Source organism: Camelus bactrianus, chromosome 25 (assembly GCF_048773025.1).
Source record: "Camelus bactrianus isolate YW-2024 breed Bactrian camel chromosome 25, ASM4877302v1, whole genome shotgun sequence".
NCBI classification, from domain to species: domain Eukaryota; kingdom Metazoa; phylum Chordata; class Mammalia; order Artiodactyla; family Camelidae; genus Camelus; species Camelus bactrianus.
In genome coordinates, this window is record NC_133563.1 from 26,091,498 (window position 1) to 26,108,922 (window position 17,425).

General features: G+C 43.6%; 1 protein-coding gene across 2 annotated transcripts; it reads left to right on the top strand.

Annotated features, from left to right (window-relative positions):
• The first annotated feature begins 4,403 nt into the window (after positions 1-4,403).
• Positions 4,404-13,581, top strand: TRMT12 (tRNA methyltransferase 12 homolog). Of its 2 annotated transcripts, none has more exons than XM_045508425.2 (2): positions 4,404-6,144; positions 11,002-13,581. In XM_045508425.2, exons 1-2 carry the CDS (start codon positions 4,991-4,993, stop codon positions 11,051-11,053), a joined length of 1,206 nt encoding a protein of 401 aa, XP_045364381.1. In that variant the 5' UTR covers positions 4,404-4,990; the 3' UTR covers positions 11,054-13,581. The 2 variants fall into 2 exon arrangements, with proteins under 2 accessions (XP_045364381.1, XP_010970923.1); XM_010972621.3 differs by having other exon boundaries at positions 4,413-6,343.
• The last annotated feature ends 3,844 nt before the right edge of the window (positions 13,582-17,425 follow it).

Genomic DNA, 17,425 nt, shown 5'->3' on the forward strand with positions numbered 1-17,425 from the left:
CCTGGGTGAAGAGGGAAGAGGCCTCACGCCCCAGAATGGCCTCTGGGTTTGTCCAAGCAAATGAGAAGACAGGGAGGCTCCCCCAAAGTCCCCTGGCCTACCCAAGTGTGGTGGGAGCCCAAGAGACCACACAGATGCAGACGGCAAATCGAAGCTGACCAGAGCCCTCATTACCCCTACTTGGGCATCATCATAATATTGGATCTTGGCAAAATTCCAGGTGGCAGAAGGGTCTCCCAGACCATGGCCCTGTCCTCAGTGGGAAGATGCCCAGGAATGAGTTTAATCTTCTATTGGTTGGGAGGAAGGGAACTTGAGTTTGGAAATTTTAAGTTGAATTATAGAAAATAAAGGAGAAAATAAACCCCTACTTGTTGCAGATGTCACGGGTAAGTGTTGAGGCCCAAGAAAAGGCTCTGCCAGCCGCTCGTGCCCTGCCCGTACCTCAGCCCGCTGCCTGGTGGGCCCAGAGCCGAGGAGGAGGGGATGGTGCAGGGGAGGGCCCTGCTCACGCCCCTCCACGGCCTTCCCAGCACAGCCAGCAGCAGATCCAGCTTCTGTGGGGCCTGAAACTGAAAACTCTGTGGTCCTCTTACTTAAGGGGTCAAAAAGGACAGGCTTTCAGTTATAAATAAGTCAGTCCTGGGGAGGTAATGTACAGCATGGTGACTGTCATTCAGAATGCTGGGTTGCATTTGAAAGTTGCTAAGAGAGTAGATCTTAAAGGTTTTCATCACAAGAAAAAAATTTGTAACTATGTACAGTGACAGATGTTAACTAGGCTTACAGGGGTGATCATTTTACAATATATATAAGCATTAAATCAGATAGCAAATCATTATGTTGTACACCTGAAACTAATATAATGTGTCAATAACATCTCAAAAAAATGGAAAACACAAAATTACAAATATAAAATGAGGGACAAAGGTGAATATTTAGAATTAAGAAAAGAAAATCCAACCTATTGCTAACTTTGAAAAAACTGGCAACTACCACAAACATGACAAAATGTTGAAAAATAACAACAAACATTGTTATTAAAGTGTCAAATGCAACTAAAATCCCTTTTCCGCATATTTAGCTGCAGATCTTTGATCCCGTCCACATGTGACAACAATTTCATACTATCATTTTCTACAGAGAGAAAAGAAATATAATTCAATCTTCCCATGGTTGATTGAAATTTGTCTTTTATTACCCCTGGTTGGAATGCACAAAAGAAGCAACTTCACCACAGACATACTTGCTGTTTTTATTATTGCTATTGCTTTGTGGCCTAGAAACACAAGGATTCTGATAAATTCAAATGTGTGCATTGTCACATATTTTTAATTAAAATATACATTTTATGGAGTTACATAATAGTGGAAAAAATGGGATTTTTAATTTTGTCATCCTTGTAATCATTAAAGTAAGAAAAGCAAATAACAAATTACTGTCTTGGATTTTATTCAGAAGAAACATAATGTTGCACTGACACCGTTTCAAATGTTTTCATGTGAAAAGTGTGTTTTGGCCCTGTCTTATTTAATATTCTGGTCTGTGCTGCGCTGAGGTAGCTAGCATAGGGAAGTGTAATGCTGGGTTTTTCTTTTCTTATTTTGGTTTACATAAGAAATGTAAGGTTTGGGAAAGTTCTCAGCCAACAGCCACTTATTTTTATAATTTCTTGATAAAGGAGTTAATCACACTGTCAGAGAGCGGACGTATGAGTCTTATTTAAGACTAATGGGTTGAGTGACAGGAGATTCTTTGGGAAGCTCAAAGGAGGGCTAACGTGGAACCCAGCCATCAGGTGTGTGTCTTTGTCTGCAGGTACTGACCGTGACCGTGCTGCCAACAGCCGAGAGCCAGGTGCCCTTTTATTCCTGTCCTTCTCATTCCTGTCCTGTTTCTTCTTGTGGGATATTTCTTTATTTATGTTTCTACTCTATTCTACCAAAATGAGGAATAAACCCGAAAAGTTTGACTGCTCCTGAGATTGGGGGCTGGCTGGTGGAATGATTCAGACAGAGGCTGGCTCTGTGCTTTGTGCTCCGCTCTGCCATTCCAGCAGTTTCACGAGTGCTGTGTGTTTTTAAATCAGAAGAGTGTATCTTAGTGAGTTGAACTTGTGCTGATTGTGATTTTTCACTAAATACCTTACTCTTCAATTTTTTAAAATTAATGTTAACACTTTTAATAAGTATACTTTTTAAAAAAATTTAGTAAGAAGGCTGGTGTTTTACAGTTTTCTAAATTTCTTTCATGTCTGGTTTAATGGAAGACAGCTGCATGCAATCTGTCGCAATATGCTGTTGGAGTTAAGTGTATGAAGAAAACTTATTTCACCTATAAGAGGAGCATTCTGATACTTTTTTTCAGGTAACTGTGAATAATCTTTGACTTGACATCAACTTGACAGGTAGTAGTTTCTTAAAGGCTACCTGCAATGTTGAATCTGAAATCATATCAATGAATTTTTTTATATCCCATTGATATTAAAATCCATTGGTCTTTTTTGCACTTGGAATAGATCTTTTTTCCCCTTTTTTAAAAAACTGAAGTATAGTCAATTTACAATGTTGTGTTAATGTATGGTGTATTTATGATTATATGTGCTGCATTATTTAGTATATTCCTGGCAGGAAAGAACTTCCATTTTAAGCAGACATTGTTGAGAACTGATTTCTCCATTTAAAATTGTATCTGTCTGAAGACTAAAAGGATTTTCTGCACTCTAGTTACTGATATCTTACTTTAGAAACCTAGTTTCTCCTCCACAACCCACATCCTTCCAGTGCCCAGCACCAGAGAACGTGTTCACATCATCGTGGGACAGCTGGCTCTGCGCTGTTGTGTCAAGATGCCAGTGAGCCAGCAGCCGGCCATAGGAGTGCTCCCGGAAACTACTCCCAAACCAGAACAGCTGGCTAGTACTTAACTACACACAGAAATGACTGCGATCACATAAGTGTATCCCACTGACCCCAAACTAAATGTATTCTCAACTTAACCTTGTCTCTTTTTGCTCTGTCCTGTTCTTCCTACCTCCGTGTGCTCACAGAGCCTGGAAGTCAAGTGGCCACCTTGAAACCACAAGGATGAAAGGGTCACGCTGAGGCTGAGAAGAAGCCTGGTTTACTGAAGATTTCCCTACACTAGCCCTGGACTTTTATGTTAAAATGTGTACACCTCCCCACCCACTGCTGAGCTGTTGTTTGTTGGGGTTTCTGTTACTTGCTGCCAGATACACTTGCACATCTGGATTAGCCATGATAATAAGGGATGTTTAAGAGGGGAGGGTATAGCTCAGTGGTAGAGTGCGTGCTTAGCATGCACGAGGTTCAATCCCCACTACCTCCATTAAAAAATAAATAAACCTAGTTACCTCCCCCCACCCCAAAAAAGGATGCTCTTATATAGACTGATGAAAAAAGGCCCATGGAGACCTTGGCCATGGTAGGACCCCTGAGGAGCCTTGAAAATCCAAACTATCTAAAACCCAAGAATTCAGAGGCTTCTACTACTTTGGTGCTGGTTATTGCTGCCATCTAGTGGCAATATTTTGGAACTAAAACTCTGGCTATGAACTGTTTTGTTTCTCTTTTTTCCCTGAAGCTCTTTCTTCTTTCCTTTCCTCGTTCATTCATTTGCTCACTCATGTGTTTATTCTCCAAATACTTTATAAGGATGTACTATGTGTGGTGGGCCCTCATAAATACAATAAGGAAATATAATAACGAAGGGGGAAATCCAGCTCCTTGCCCCTTGAAACATACACACTCGGGGAAGATAGCCATTCATCAAATTAAAAGATGAAAAAGTACTACTGGAAAAGGCTATCAGAGAAGAGCATGGTTTTCTGAGAGTCGCTGATAGAGATTTGACTTAGAGGGGAGATGGGTAGGAGGTCATAGAGGGTTTTCCTGAGAATGTTCTGATTGGCTTGAGATCTCTGGTATAACCAGGTTAGGAAGGGAGTTTTCTGGGCAGTGACAGCAGTCATGAAAGTAAGCTGCAATGAACGGAGGGAGTGTGTTGAGTACAAGGGAATAAAAAGAAGGCCATGTGTTTAGATTAGTACTTGATACTAGGCATTCTAGTTTCTGAATTGAGACTGTGATTTAACTGTAGGGACCATTATTTTACCTGAGCATGAACTGCGAAGATGTCAGCTAACAGACAGATCCTTGGAACACTCCACCCAACTACAGAAGAGTACACATTCTTCTCAAGAGCACATGGAACATTCTCCAGGATAGACCATTATGCTAAGCTGTGAAACAAGTCTTGATAAATGTAAAAGGATTAAAATCATATCAAAATATGTTCTCTGACCTCCTACATTTTGGAGAGGGTGTGGAGAAAAGCGAGCCCTCCTACACTGTTGGTGGGAATGTAGTTTGGTGCAGCTGCTGTATGTGGTATAATTTACCCCAACTCGGATCCTTCAGCCTTCCAAATATTTGTGTCCTATACTACAGGACAGTGAGGTGGTGATGACTGTCGTTGCAAGGAAAAGGAATGAGGAGGCTACATCTGACTCTTCACTCTCAACCAATACTGGCCGCTGATGCCGACCTGAGCGCAGCAAGACAATATGGGAAACCTTTCTCCAAATTGGCCCATCTTTCCAGGTTCACTTCTTTCTTTGGATCTGTGAGCAGCATTGAAGAGCGTGCATCAGAATTCTGGAAGATACCAACTAACTTGAAGTTTTTAAGCCGACAGAAGTCCTTCTAGTTATTAACTTCCTCCTAGATTCGAGCAAGTAATGGTTGGCCACAACAAAGATGGCGGCAGCGGCTTCACACGGCGACGCCATTCGTCAACCAGCGGGACAGGGTCACTTAGTTCCGGCCTGACTGTTTGACATCACTTCCGGCCCCGGCCGGCGGCTTGCTTGCCTCTCTTCCTGTTTGAGCGTGGATGTGTGGACCTAGGTGAGTGGACTCCGAGCACTGGGAGTCTAGCGGAGGGAGTCGGAGAATGTGGGGCCAGCAGCATGGAAAAGGAAGGCGGGAAGCCCGCGGCTGTTGTCGCAGTTGTAACTGAGCCTCGGTTTACCCAGCGGTACAGGGAGTATCTCGAGAAGCAGAAACTCCTGGATAGACAGCACCGTGTGGAAAAGATGCCGGATGGCACCGTGGCGCTACCGGTGCTGGGAGAGGCCCTCCCTGAGCAGCACCTGCGGGAGCTGACGAATCGTGTGGCTCCAGGCAGCACCTGTGTGCTAACGCAGCTCCTGGATCCTGTTCCTTCAAGGAAGGCCCGGGGTTTTTCACCTGCCCAAAGGCTGTGTCTTGAGGTGAGGCGCTGGGTAGAGGGCTGCGGAGTGACGTGGTCAGCTGAGTTGGAGGCTGATCTGCCCCGATCTTGGCAACGACACGGTGATCTCTTGTTGCTGAGTGAGGACTGTTTCCAAGCCAAGCAGTGGAGAAATCTGGAACCAGAACTCTGGGAGACTGTTGCCTTGGCACTTGGCGTCCAGCGTTTGGCCAAACGAGGGCGGGTATCACCGGATGGCGCTCGGACTCCGGCAGTGAGTCTGCTGCTAGGTGACAGTGTCTGGGTAGAGCATGTGGATAATGGCATCCGGTATAAGTTTGACGTGACCCAGTGCATGTTCTCCTTCGGAAACATCACTGAGAAGCTTCGTGTGGCTTCGTTGCCCTGTGCTGGAGAAGTACTGGTGGATCTCTATGCAGGGATTGGTTATTTCACATTGCCTTTCCTAGTTCATGCTGGTGCTGCCTTCGTCCATGCCTGTGAGTGGAACCCCCATGCTGTCGTTGCTCTGAGAAATAACCTTGAGCTCAATGGAGTAGTGGATCGGTGCCAAATACACTTTGGGGATAACAGAAAACTGAAGCTCTCAAATGTTGCGGACAGGGTGAACCTCGGGCTGATTCCCAGCTCTGAAGAAGGCTGGCCCATTGCCTGCCAAGTGCTAAGACGGGATGCTGGAGGCATTCTGCATATTCACCAAAATGTGGAATCTTTCCCAGGGAAGACTCTCCAGCCTCCTGGAAACAGTGACACGGAGAAGGAGCACTGGCTTTCTCCTCAGCTTATTATCACCAACCAGTTGGAAAACGGAGCTACCAGTGACTCTGGGAGAAAAATGCTGTCAGCAGCCACCAAACCAGCGTGGCAAAGGTGGGCAGAGTCTGCAGAGACTCGCATTGCTACTCTCCTTCAGCGGGTGCACGGGAAGCCGTGGAAGACACAAATTCTGCACATCCAGCCAGTGAAATCCTATGCTCCCCACGTGGATCACATAGTCCTGGATCTGGACTGCCGCCCTTGTCCTCTAGTTGGCTAGAGAGGGTGGCTCCTGAGACATGAGGATCTCCATGTGAGTGATCCTTAATGCATCAGCTCAGGCCGGGGTCTCACCCCTCTTGTCTCCTGGTAACATGTTTTAATATTTTGTAGTCCTGAAAGCAGGCTCTAAACCAATACATATCATTTTATTGTCTCCCATTAACACAGGGAGAATGAGCTGCTTATCTGGAAGAAGTGCTATGAGCTCATAGAAATGAAGCCCGTCCGTGCCATCATGAATTCTGAATTCTGACCTCAGTTCTGTCTGACCTTGCATGTGTGGTTCCAATATACTGTTGGCCGTAGACTTTCCTGTTTGCAAGATGAGGGTTTCTTTGAATGGTCTCACATGACTGTTACCTAATAAGTTGCTGTACACAGGGCACTGGTTAGAGTGAAGACACAGTGCTGTTTCGAAAACCACTCCAGCTACAGTATGAAAAATTGCCCAGAGCAGAGCAAGGATTGAAGCAGGGAGGCTGGTGACGAGGCTTCTATGGTTGTTCAGGCATGATGGTGGCTTGGACCAGGGTGGTGGCAGTGGGAGGTGGATGGACTTGAGAAATAAAATTGATGGGCCAAAGCAGTGGATTCCAAATCAAGGCATTGAAGTGGTGCTTCTTTGTTATTATGACTGACTAAATGAGGGAGGCAAGGGGACAGAAATGACTCCAGTGTATTAACTCCATTCCCCTACTTTAGCATTCCTAAATGAGCGCTGGGGAGGCGGGCAGTGTCTTATGTTAGGTTTATTGTGGTAGAAAAAGGGTTTAGGATGACTGCTTTAAGTCATAAGGAAGCTAGATTTCCAGCCTTAAGCTTGTGCAGTAGCTGCCAATTGCGAACTGTTTTTTAACGTTTGAATTAAAAATCTTAGATTTATACAGGCCTCAGACTCGCTTTTCATCTTCCCTTCCTGGCTGACAACATCAGGACCAATGCAAGAAGCTGTAAGGAAAGTGAGATATTCTGCGGTTTTTCAGGCCTCACCTTATTTTGTGGCTGTCTGCCATCACCGTTTATGGCTGGATTTGACTAATTGTAAGGAATCACTTTGGGATGACAGTAGGTTGAGAACTACTTTTCAGAGCTTCATTTTGGTGCCCTTTGGAGCCCTCTGGGCTTGTTTGCCTGATGAAGGAAGTAGAGGAAAGTGTGGCTTTATCAGCATTGCGATTGTCCCTGGCATTCGGCTGCCTGGGTAGGGCTGGGCTGCTTGTCCTTCTCTAGCAGCAGGGGGCAAGGAGGACAGGGTTGGTGCTAGTTGTGTTATTCTGCAAATATTAAGTACAAATACAGTATTATATAGTATACGTGAGCCTCAGGAAATATGAAGAGACATTAGATATTGTCTGAGGAGCTCACAAGCTAGCAGCAGAAATAACAAATGGTGAAAGAATTGGGATACAGTAAGTGCCATGTGAGTGATAGCACGTGGTATGAGTGCAGAGGTGAAGAAGAAGAGTTCTGAGACTTGAATGGGGACATCTTCAAAGAGGTAGTGTCTGAATTGGCTTTTAAAAACTGCGTGAATTGTATCAGTGTCAATATCTTGGTTGTGAAATTTATACTACAGTTTTGCATATTGTTACCAGTAGGGGAAATGGGCTAAAGTGTACATGGAATGGATCTTCATATTATTTCTTATGATGCATGTGAATCTACAATTATCCAAAAATTTAAATTAAAAAAGCAAAATCTACAGAAAAGTTGAAAAATAAAGAGATGTCACGGCAGAGATGGAAAAAAAAAAAAACAACTGGGTGAGATTTTGTTAAGTGGAGTCAGGGCAGAAGCAGATGTTGGTCGAAGAGACCAACAGGTGCCAAAGTTGGAATGCTCAGGAAGTGTTTGGAGCATCGCCTTTGAATCAGCTTGGAACCAAAGAAGCAGTGAGAGATGTGTTGGTGATGATAGTTGTAAGGATTAAAAAGTACAGTGTTTTGTGCACCGTAGGCTCTCCGATGTGTTGGCTATTGTGTGATCCTGCAGAGAGAGCCCATTAGTTTCCATCCCCATCCCACAGAATGGCCTCCCTGTGTGTGCCTTCTTCATTTCCTCTTTCACATATTGGATTTCTTCTCACATATGTGCCTATGGCTTCCTCTCCTTAACCCAGAGATGACAAGCTGGGGCTTGAGCCAAACTGGGGAGAGAAGATGGGGGAGAAACATTGAGGAAGATGATTAGGGAGCCACGTTTCTGGGGGCTGAGGAGTTCCCTTCCTGCCACAGACTATGGAGAGGGAGCTAATGTCAGGGGCACCCGAATGAGTTCATTCTACCTGTTACACGTATCAGGCCCTGAGTGTTCCTGGTGGAGGAAGATTGGCGTGGGCTCTGCCTTCATGGAATTTAGGTTCCACTCTTTCAACTCCTGGCTTCTTTACTTGCTGTGCGACCTGAGACAAGTCATGCATCTCTCAGGATTTTATTTCCTCATGCGCACGTTGAAGTTAACAATTGTTCACACCCTGAAGGGGGGTTGTTGGGTTTAGATGAGTTAACATAGTTAACTGTCTTCACAGTGACTGCTATACCACGAGCACTTCTGTCAGTCCGTCTGCACAAGGTGAACTGCCATTTCCCAGTTTGGCTGTGAGGATTGCTCTACATCTGCTGTACTTACAGCGGAATGTCTTTATTTGGAAGCCATTCACTGGTTAGTTAGGATGTGCTGTGCACTCTCTCCATCAGGCCCTGTAAAGCTGAGTCCTGGCCACAGTGGAATCACCATCTGGTAATGCAGACACAGGAATAACATCAGTCTGTGTCCCAAGTGTACACAGAGAAACAAATGGGTTTTTACAGGCACACGTGGGGAGGCAGCTGCCCACATTTGGGGATCTGTGTGGTGGGAGGTGGAGAGGGTGACTGGGATGGTGGGAGCAGTGATGCCTACACTGAGAGTTAAAGGATGAGCAGGAGTTTTGTGTGAATGGAAGAAAATAAGGGTCCCTTAAGCCTTTTCTCCACTTGAGGATATCCGTTTACATTACAGTTCTCTCCAAGCACTCACTGGTTTGGTCTGCTCAGGAAGAGACTTTACTGAAACCAAGATAAAAAGACTGAAGGGTCAGGAGGCTCCGGAGTCCTTGTCACCTCAATCTGGGAATTTCTAAAAGCTCTAAAGGCTTCCGTGGCAATCCTCAGTATTAGTTACTGGTTAATGCACCCACTTCAGATGGAGAAGTGTGGTTAAAAACAATAATAATAATAATTTTATCAAAATCCCACAATTGAGAGCTGCTCTATTCATTAATTCCATAATCTTAATACAATTATATGCATGTTTTAATATATGAGTATAATGTATACATTTAAAACATACACACATAGACATTTTAAGTGATGAGAAACAAATAGAAAAAGTATTCTTAATTCAGTTTCTCCAGCCCTGGGCACATGTGTGAGAAGAAACCCAATATACGTCATTCTGAACAGCCTCAGGACGCAGGCACTCCACACTGGCTGCCATAAAACTAGTCATTTTCAAACTAAAGTATTATTTTAAATGATTACAATTATTTTCATATTTCTCAAAACATGTTTGTGTTTTGTTCTGGAAACAGTTTGATCCTCTTGAGTCTTGCTTTTAAAAAAGCATTTGTTAGAGCAGCACTTAGTCTAGGATTAATTTTTTTCCACTACTGAAGCAAGACCTTTCTTAGCTCTCATACCGATGCCTTGTGAATTACGAGATTTCCTACTCTTGCTGGTAGACACAGGAATTATTCGCCACCCTGTGTGAGCTCTGAGTATTGTTTCCTATAACCTTTTCGGATGGTTCTTTTCTTGGCCCTTGGTAGTTTCCTGTCATGTGTGCTGATCATTAGCTGAATACTTGCGGGCAGTGGTCAGCAGATCCCTGGAGTTCTCTGTGTGTGTGTGGCTCTCTCCCTTCTGGCATCCTGCCCTGTGAGCTCTAGTTACGTGGGCTCCCAGGACTCCCAGTCCCATCTCCTCACCTCAGGGAGTCTGCTGGCCTCCACTCCCACCTCCCGCCATAGCCTGGAAAACTCCAGGCAGTGAGTTGGAGCCATTGTATGGCTCTTGTTTCTTTTCCATCTCTCATGGACCGTTGCCCTTCATAGCTGCTGTCTACTGCCTTGAGGGCTGTTGTTTCATACATTTTGTCTAGTTTTTTAAAAACTATTTAAAGATTTATAATAATTGTTTTGTACATAAATTACTAGTTTTCACAATAATTATTACTGAAAAGATTCACTCTAGCAATAATAAATATTTATATATATAAGTACTTATATAATAAGTACTTCAGTTAACATGTTTCAACATAGAAAGCACATAAGAATTTGATGCTATAAGTATGTTTAGAATGCTTGCCCATATTATAAAATGAATATTAAAATATTAGCAATAAATACAGTGACATCTTTCTGATTAAATGTGATAATTACCTACAAGATTCCTTGACCAACAGTCACACACAATTTCAGAAGGCCAAAAATAGTGAGAAAATAGGCAATTTTGAGAAATTTGTCTCCTTGGGTTTTTCAAGGTCAAGGGTGAATCAAAGGTAAGTAGGAAATATTGAATATGAGGCTTAAACTGGATTTTGGTATAGCACACACACGTTAGGTAGATAGATGTAGATGGATAGATAGCCTGTCCTAGCTTCTGCGCTCTCCTTTTTTCTTTTTAGTAATTGAATTTTTTTTAATTACAGCTATGCATACTCACAGTTTCAAAACTCAAATAAAAGTAACAGAACTTTATGAAAAAAGCAGCCATTGCACAGCACCATCCTGAAGCAGCTGTCCCGCAGCTCCTTCCCCTCACGTTGTGTGTCTGCGTTCACCGCCTTCAGGTGGGCTTATTTGCCAGAGGAGACGCAGGACCTAACCTCTGTGTGCCACCAGGAGCCGTGTGAGTCCGTGGAACTGGGTCCTGACGGCGTGGGATCAGAAGTAGTTTGCATTCACACAGGACAGACAACAGCCCTCTCCCAGTCTCCATCATAATATACTCTGAAGAGGTCTAGACCATGTGAACATTCCACAGAACGCCGCCCTGACCTGTTACGTTCATGACATCATAGTACTTGGGCCAGATAAACAGTAAGTATCCAGCACATTGTACTCCCAAGGATGGGAAATGATCACAAATAAGAACCAGCAAACTTTTATATCAGTGAAATTTTTAGGGAGTGGTCTGCTTGAATGTCAAGATGCCGCCCTCATAATAAAGACTTTTTTTTCCTGCATTCATTTTATCAGTATTATTTGGCCACCAAGGAAGCACATCAAGCTCCAGGCTTCTTTGGGGGGGATATTCAGAACCGGGAATGCTGCCCTGCCTCATACACTGGGTGACAGAAGGCTGCCGGTTCTCATTTGGCTCTAAAGGCTCTGTAGCAGGTTCAGGCTGCAGTGTGACTAACCTTGTCGTGTGGGCCGTTCGGACCAGGAGATTCTACGGGGCAAGACAGTCTTGATAAGCGAAGTGGCCCTAGAAGCCTATGCAAGGTCCAGCAGGAGAATCCCAAGGTAGACATCTAGGTTCTGCAGCAAGGCCAGGGCAGCCGCCGCGGAGGACTGCAAGTCACTCAAAAATGGCTCCTTGCGTGCCAACGAGCCTTGGTAAGAACGGAGCCTCTCGTGAGACGTTAGCCTGAGTTGCTCATCATGAGCTAGGTTTTGTCAGACCCACCAAGTCAGTCCATCATAAGACGGAAGTGGTACATCTGGGATCGGTGACAAGCAGGGCCAGAGGAAATGAACAGTTGCACAGGCATGTGTCAAACTCACAACTCACCCCAAGATCCCTCCCTCAGCTCTGATGTCTAACTGATGGAGGACAAAAAGCCCAGGCTCAGTTCACTGATGGGTTTTGCTGGAATATCGGTTCGAAACACAACAGACTGCTGCTGTCCTTCAGCCTGAGTCGGGAGTGCTGTTAAAAGACGGGAGTTCTCCGAACAGGCGGAACTTGGGGCAGTCTTCCTGGTTGTCCACCTTGTGTGGAAAGGAAAGTGGCCTTAAAGTAAGAATATAGCTTTTTGGCAAGTGGCAAATAGGTTGTCTAGATGGTCAGGGGCCTGGAATGAGAAAGATTAGAAGATGAAGGACAAGGTAACCTAGAGAAGAAGCAGGGGAGAAATCTGTGGGATTGGGCACTGAGTAAAGAACTTTGCGCTGCATAACAGTGCCTACCAGGGACATCCACCATGGAAGAGGCGCTCAATATCAAGTAAACAAAGAGCCCCAGCCAGTTAACTTCAGCGACCACAGTCATCAGCTCTCCCAGGACTGGCATAATGGGCTCGTCATGTAGTCATGTTGCAGGCGTGTGGGTTAGCAAGAGGCCAACAGCGTGGCTTCCACTCACCAAGTGGCCACTCCTTCATGTCCAACACTGAGCCCTTGATACAACATTATCCCTCAAGGAAACTGAGCAGCTCCGTGGTATCAAGTTGATTACACTGGACTCCTATCCTGGAAGGACAGTGATTCACCTTGACTAGAATCTTCCCATCTCCAGGTATGAGTCTGCATTTCCTGCCCACAAGATGTTAGCCAGACTACTTATCACAGGGTTTACAAGTGTTTGATCCATCGGTATGTATCCTGCATAATATTGCCTTTGACCTGGGGACCCACTTTGCAGCAAAAGAGGTGTTTCAGTGAGCACGTGACCATTGGAATTCACCAGTCCTATCACATACTACAGAACCTCAGAAATGCTGGCCCAATGGAGTGGTGGAAAAACCTTTCGAACTGAAGCAAGAGCTTGGAGATGATACCCTGTGAAGATAGGATGCCGTCCACCAGGACTCAGTATACATGCTAAATCAAACACATCACATAGTGCCACGTCCACTATAGATAGAAAACGCTGCAAGTCTGTGGTGGGCTAAATAATGGGCCCCAATTATGTCCATGTCCTAATCCCCAGAATCTGTGAATATATTACCTTACATGGTAAAAGGGATTTGTCAGAGTAAGTTAAGGATCTCCAGATGGGGAGGGTATCATGGATGATCTAGGTGGGCCCAATATAATCTCAGAGGTCCTTATAAGAGGGAGGTGGGAGCGAGTAGCAGGAGATGTGATGACTGAAGTAGGAGGTTGGAGTGATGTAAGGAAGGGACCATGAGCCAAGGAATGTAGGCAGCCTCTAGAAATAGAAAAAGGCAAAGAAATGGATTCTCTTCCAAAGCCTTCAGGAGGAACACAGCCTTGTTGACACCTCAATTTTAGATTATTGATTTCCATGATGTAAGAGAATAAATTTGTGTTGTTTTGAACCATGAAATTTGTGGTAATTTGTTATAGCAGCAATAGGAAATTAATACACCTACTTACTGTCTCCACTGACCCACGTGCTTCCCATCCCCACAACTTTGTGAGTCTAGAGGGCTGGTTCCTAACAGGGGATTAAACTGGATAGTATATCTTAATGTATTTTATATCTTAATCTGACATTATTAACTTGCTTTTTTCTTTTTCCCAGATGAGGATACTGAAGACTAGAGAGTTTAAGTAATTTGTCTAGAGACAGAGAATTAGTAAGCAGCAGAAGTGGGCAAACGTACTGCCGAGCATATAGAAAGTGCTCAATAAATGTCTGTTGAATGAATAAGTGAGCCAAAGTCAGTCAATATGTATGCCACATTGACTCCAAATGCCACTATATTCTCTGTTTCCTTTGTTAACTAAACAACAGAATCTTCCTATTCATTTGGCATTTACAAAACCAGAAAATTCAAATAGCTGTATTTTGATGAGCATACCTGAAATTTACTTTAATGAGATAAAAACTATGAAGTAATTTAGGATCAGAGATAAGTAATTTCCAAGGCCTGAAATAGTATGTGTTAATGCCTTGGCGGTGGGGGGCGGGCAGGGGGGAGACTACCAGTCCCTGTGCTTCCTACCAGCATCCCCATCTTCCACTTGAAGGAAATACATAATACATTGGTGGGGACGGGTGAGGTGGGTAATTCGAGTGCTTGTTTCCTCCTGCTTCCTTCCACGAAGGAGGCTGCTTGTACTGCCCTCTGGTACAGCTAGGGTACAGATACATGAGTCAGTAAGCTTGACCAATTGCATAGTCACTCTTGGAACTTGAAATCTTGAAGAATAATTCAGATAATCCTCTAATAAATTCCCTTTTTGCATAAGATAGCCCAGAATCAGTTGCTGTCGCATGTAACAGAGTTGGCCGATGCAAATATCAGTAGAGAATTCAAACTAGTCCTTACACATCCACATCTAAAGGCTTTTTACAACTATTAAAAGGTTTTTGAGCCATTAAAGCCAAATGAAAGACTTATTTTTGAACACCGATTATTTATGAATACACACACACACTCCACATACTGCTCTGGGTAGACTTTAGTATGTACCTGAGTTGTGCAATATTCAAATCAATGTAGAAGCCAAAGAGATTAGATTCAGGGAATTGCAGCTATTCCTTTGAAAACTTCTCATATAAAAATTCCTAAAAGCATTCTAAAAATGACCTCAATATAAATTTGGTTTTAAGGTAATATTTTAAAGTACTTGCCAGGATCTTTTTCAGACCTTCATTTTATAAATGGGGAAAAGAGAGACCCAGGGGGTTTAAATTTTAGAGACTTGCTTGAAGTCATGTGTGAGTAAGATAAAAATGACTGTGCCACCACTCCTGAAATTCTGGGCCCAAGGTGGGATTTAGTTTTAATTAGAAATTCTTATACTAATAAAATTTGTGCATCAAATTAAGAACAGAAACTGTTAATGAGACTGAACCATTTGTTCCTTTAAAAAAATCTTACTTAATTTTTACAACATTTAACTTTTTAGATAAAAATTGGAGGACCCATGAACTATTTTATTCTTCATTTTGCGTGGTCAAAATGTAATGGTTCTCACCTCCTGTCTCCTCTTCCACACTGTTTTAGATTAGCCCTGTGGAAACTTTTCTCCATACTAGCATTCCTCATTTTGCTTTAAATTGCAATCGGGGCAGAATACCGGTAGGTTGAGTAGCTAACTCACATCTCTGAGGTTCTCTATGTAAGTCTTCATAGTTCTCTCATTTTACCAAGTTTGCTTTCCTTTGGGAATTTTGTCAAAACCACAAGGTTACTCCCCAGATGTGCTGTTTAGGAAAATTAACCCTACAGAAGTAAACAGACTGGAATAGAAAAAGTGGTGGCCAAGGTGCTATAAATCGGGAAGCTACAGTAGAATCTTGGGTTGGGATGGTGACAGTGACAACAGAAAGGAGAGGGGTATAAGAGACCATCAAGAAAGAATGGGTAAGATTTGACTGCAGATTGTTGGTGAAAAGGGGAAGGAATCAAAGATGCCTGGGGTTTTAAGCTTCAAGCAGCCCTGGGTTTGAATCTTAGGTGCAACTCTTACTAGCTGTTGTTGCCAAAAAACCAGCCTTTGTACCCTGATAGCTGAATTGAGACGTGGAGGTAGTGTTTTGGGAGGATAGAAAAGAGCAGCTTTATGGCTTTGCCAGGCAAAGGAAGCATAGCAGGCTAATGCCTTAAAGACTCTGGCCCATCTTGGGGTTGCGGTCTTGAGGTTTCATAGAAAAACTGGATGGAACAGAACAGGTAATAACAATTAGGGCGTTTTACAGGGTGCTACATTCCTCTTAACCTCAATGAATCTGCACGAGGAACTCTGGGGGATCTGTCTATTCTTCTGAGATTATCAGCCTATTATCTCCTTCCGGGAGTGCAGCCTCTGGGTTAAAATTCTCCTCAGTGAAGAATGAATCAGCAAACAGTTTTAGCATCAGGGAAGTCAGCTGGTCAGTTTGTTTCCCACTCCTTCACTATGGCCATGCTGGCCACCCACCACTTTCTTATTTACTTACTAATTTTGTGGTCTTGACAACTTATCTAAGCCTCAGTTTCCTCTTAGAAATAGATAAAATCTATCAAAGTGAAGCTGATGCAAAGATTTCAGTAAAGTATAACCCTTAGCACAATACACAGTAGCCTAGTACACAGTAAGCACTACATAGATGGCAGTCATTATTAGTGGGGGATAACAACAGAAGGTTAAAACCAGAGACTAGTGTCAGGAGTCTGGGTGTGGGTTCAATCAACACAGTCCTCCACCCAGAGAAAGGGGTGTTGGAGTTTTATAGTTCTCCTCCCTCCAGAGGGCTCACTGATGGAGGACCCAAAAAAGAGCCATAAGCACCCATATAGAACCCCTGATAAACACTGGGTTGCAGAGTGCAGTTTGGACTAGGAGACTAAGTGAGCCAAGTTCTATTTCATTGCCCTTAATCTAAAATGGCTTGGTCTACAGTGCAGACTCTGGCCTAACTTAAACTCTTGCTGGTTAAGGAACATAAAGATAAGGATAGCCAGATTATATTAATTACATGGATAGGCAAAAAAGTGTAGAGGAGGGACAAAAGTCTTTTCCTTCCTAGGTTTTGTGGCTCCGGCTCTGAACTAAACTGACAAAAGAGAGATTAACAAGAGAAAAACAGAGCTTATTAGCTCATGTGGTGCACATATGTCTGGGAGAAACTAGTGATGACTAACTCCAAGAGGTGGCTACAGTTTGGGGCTCCTATAGCATATTAACAAGGAACAATGAATTTGTAGATAAATGACAAGACAAAGGAAAAGGGGTTTAGGCTTTTAGGGGTGGCAAACTGGGAAAGTAAATATATGGGGGAAACTAACGGAAGATAAGGATTCGTTCAGTACTATTTGGGGGGTGATCCAGTCCAAGAGTTGTCCTCTTGGTAGGGGAGACACCTTTACAAATGGAAATTTATGCCGGATTTTTAGGCAAATGGGAAGGGGGGAAATGTTGAGATGAAGCACTTTTTGTTTATTCCTGCTGTTTCTCAACTGTCTTCAGCTCAAAATAATTATGTCAAAGTGGCATATTTTGGGGTGGCATGTTCTGATCCCCTACACAAACATAAGATGTACGGCCTCTTCTACTGTGACAAAGAAAGGACTGCCTGGCGTGCTTACCTCAAAGATAAGCAACACAGACAGAGGCCAAAATTCTGGGTCCTTAAGTCACAGGAGCCCTTGACATTAGTAAAATGTGGCCAGGAGTGTCCGCACTTCTGCCCAATCAGGTAGGAGGCAGGAAGAGTGATGCGCAAAGGGA

Coding starts and splice junctions, on each gene's coding strand:
- TRMT12 (XM_010972621.3), top strand. CDS start 4,991: ATGGAAAAGGAAGGCGGGAAGCCCGCGGCTGTTGTCGCAGTTGTAACT.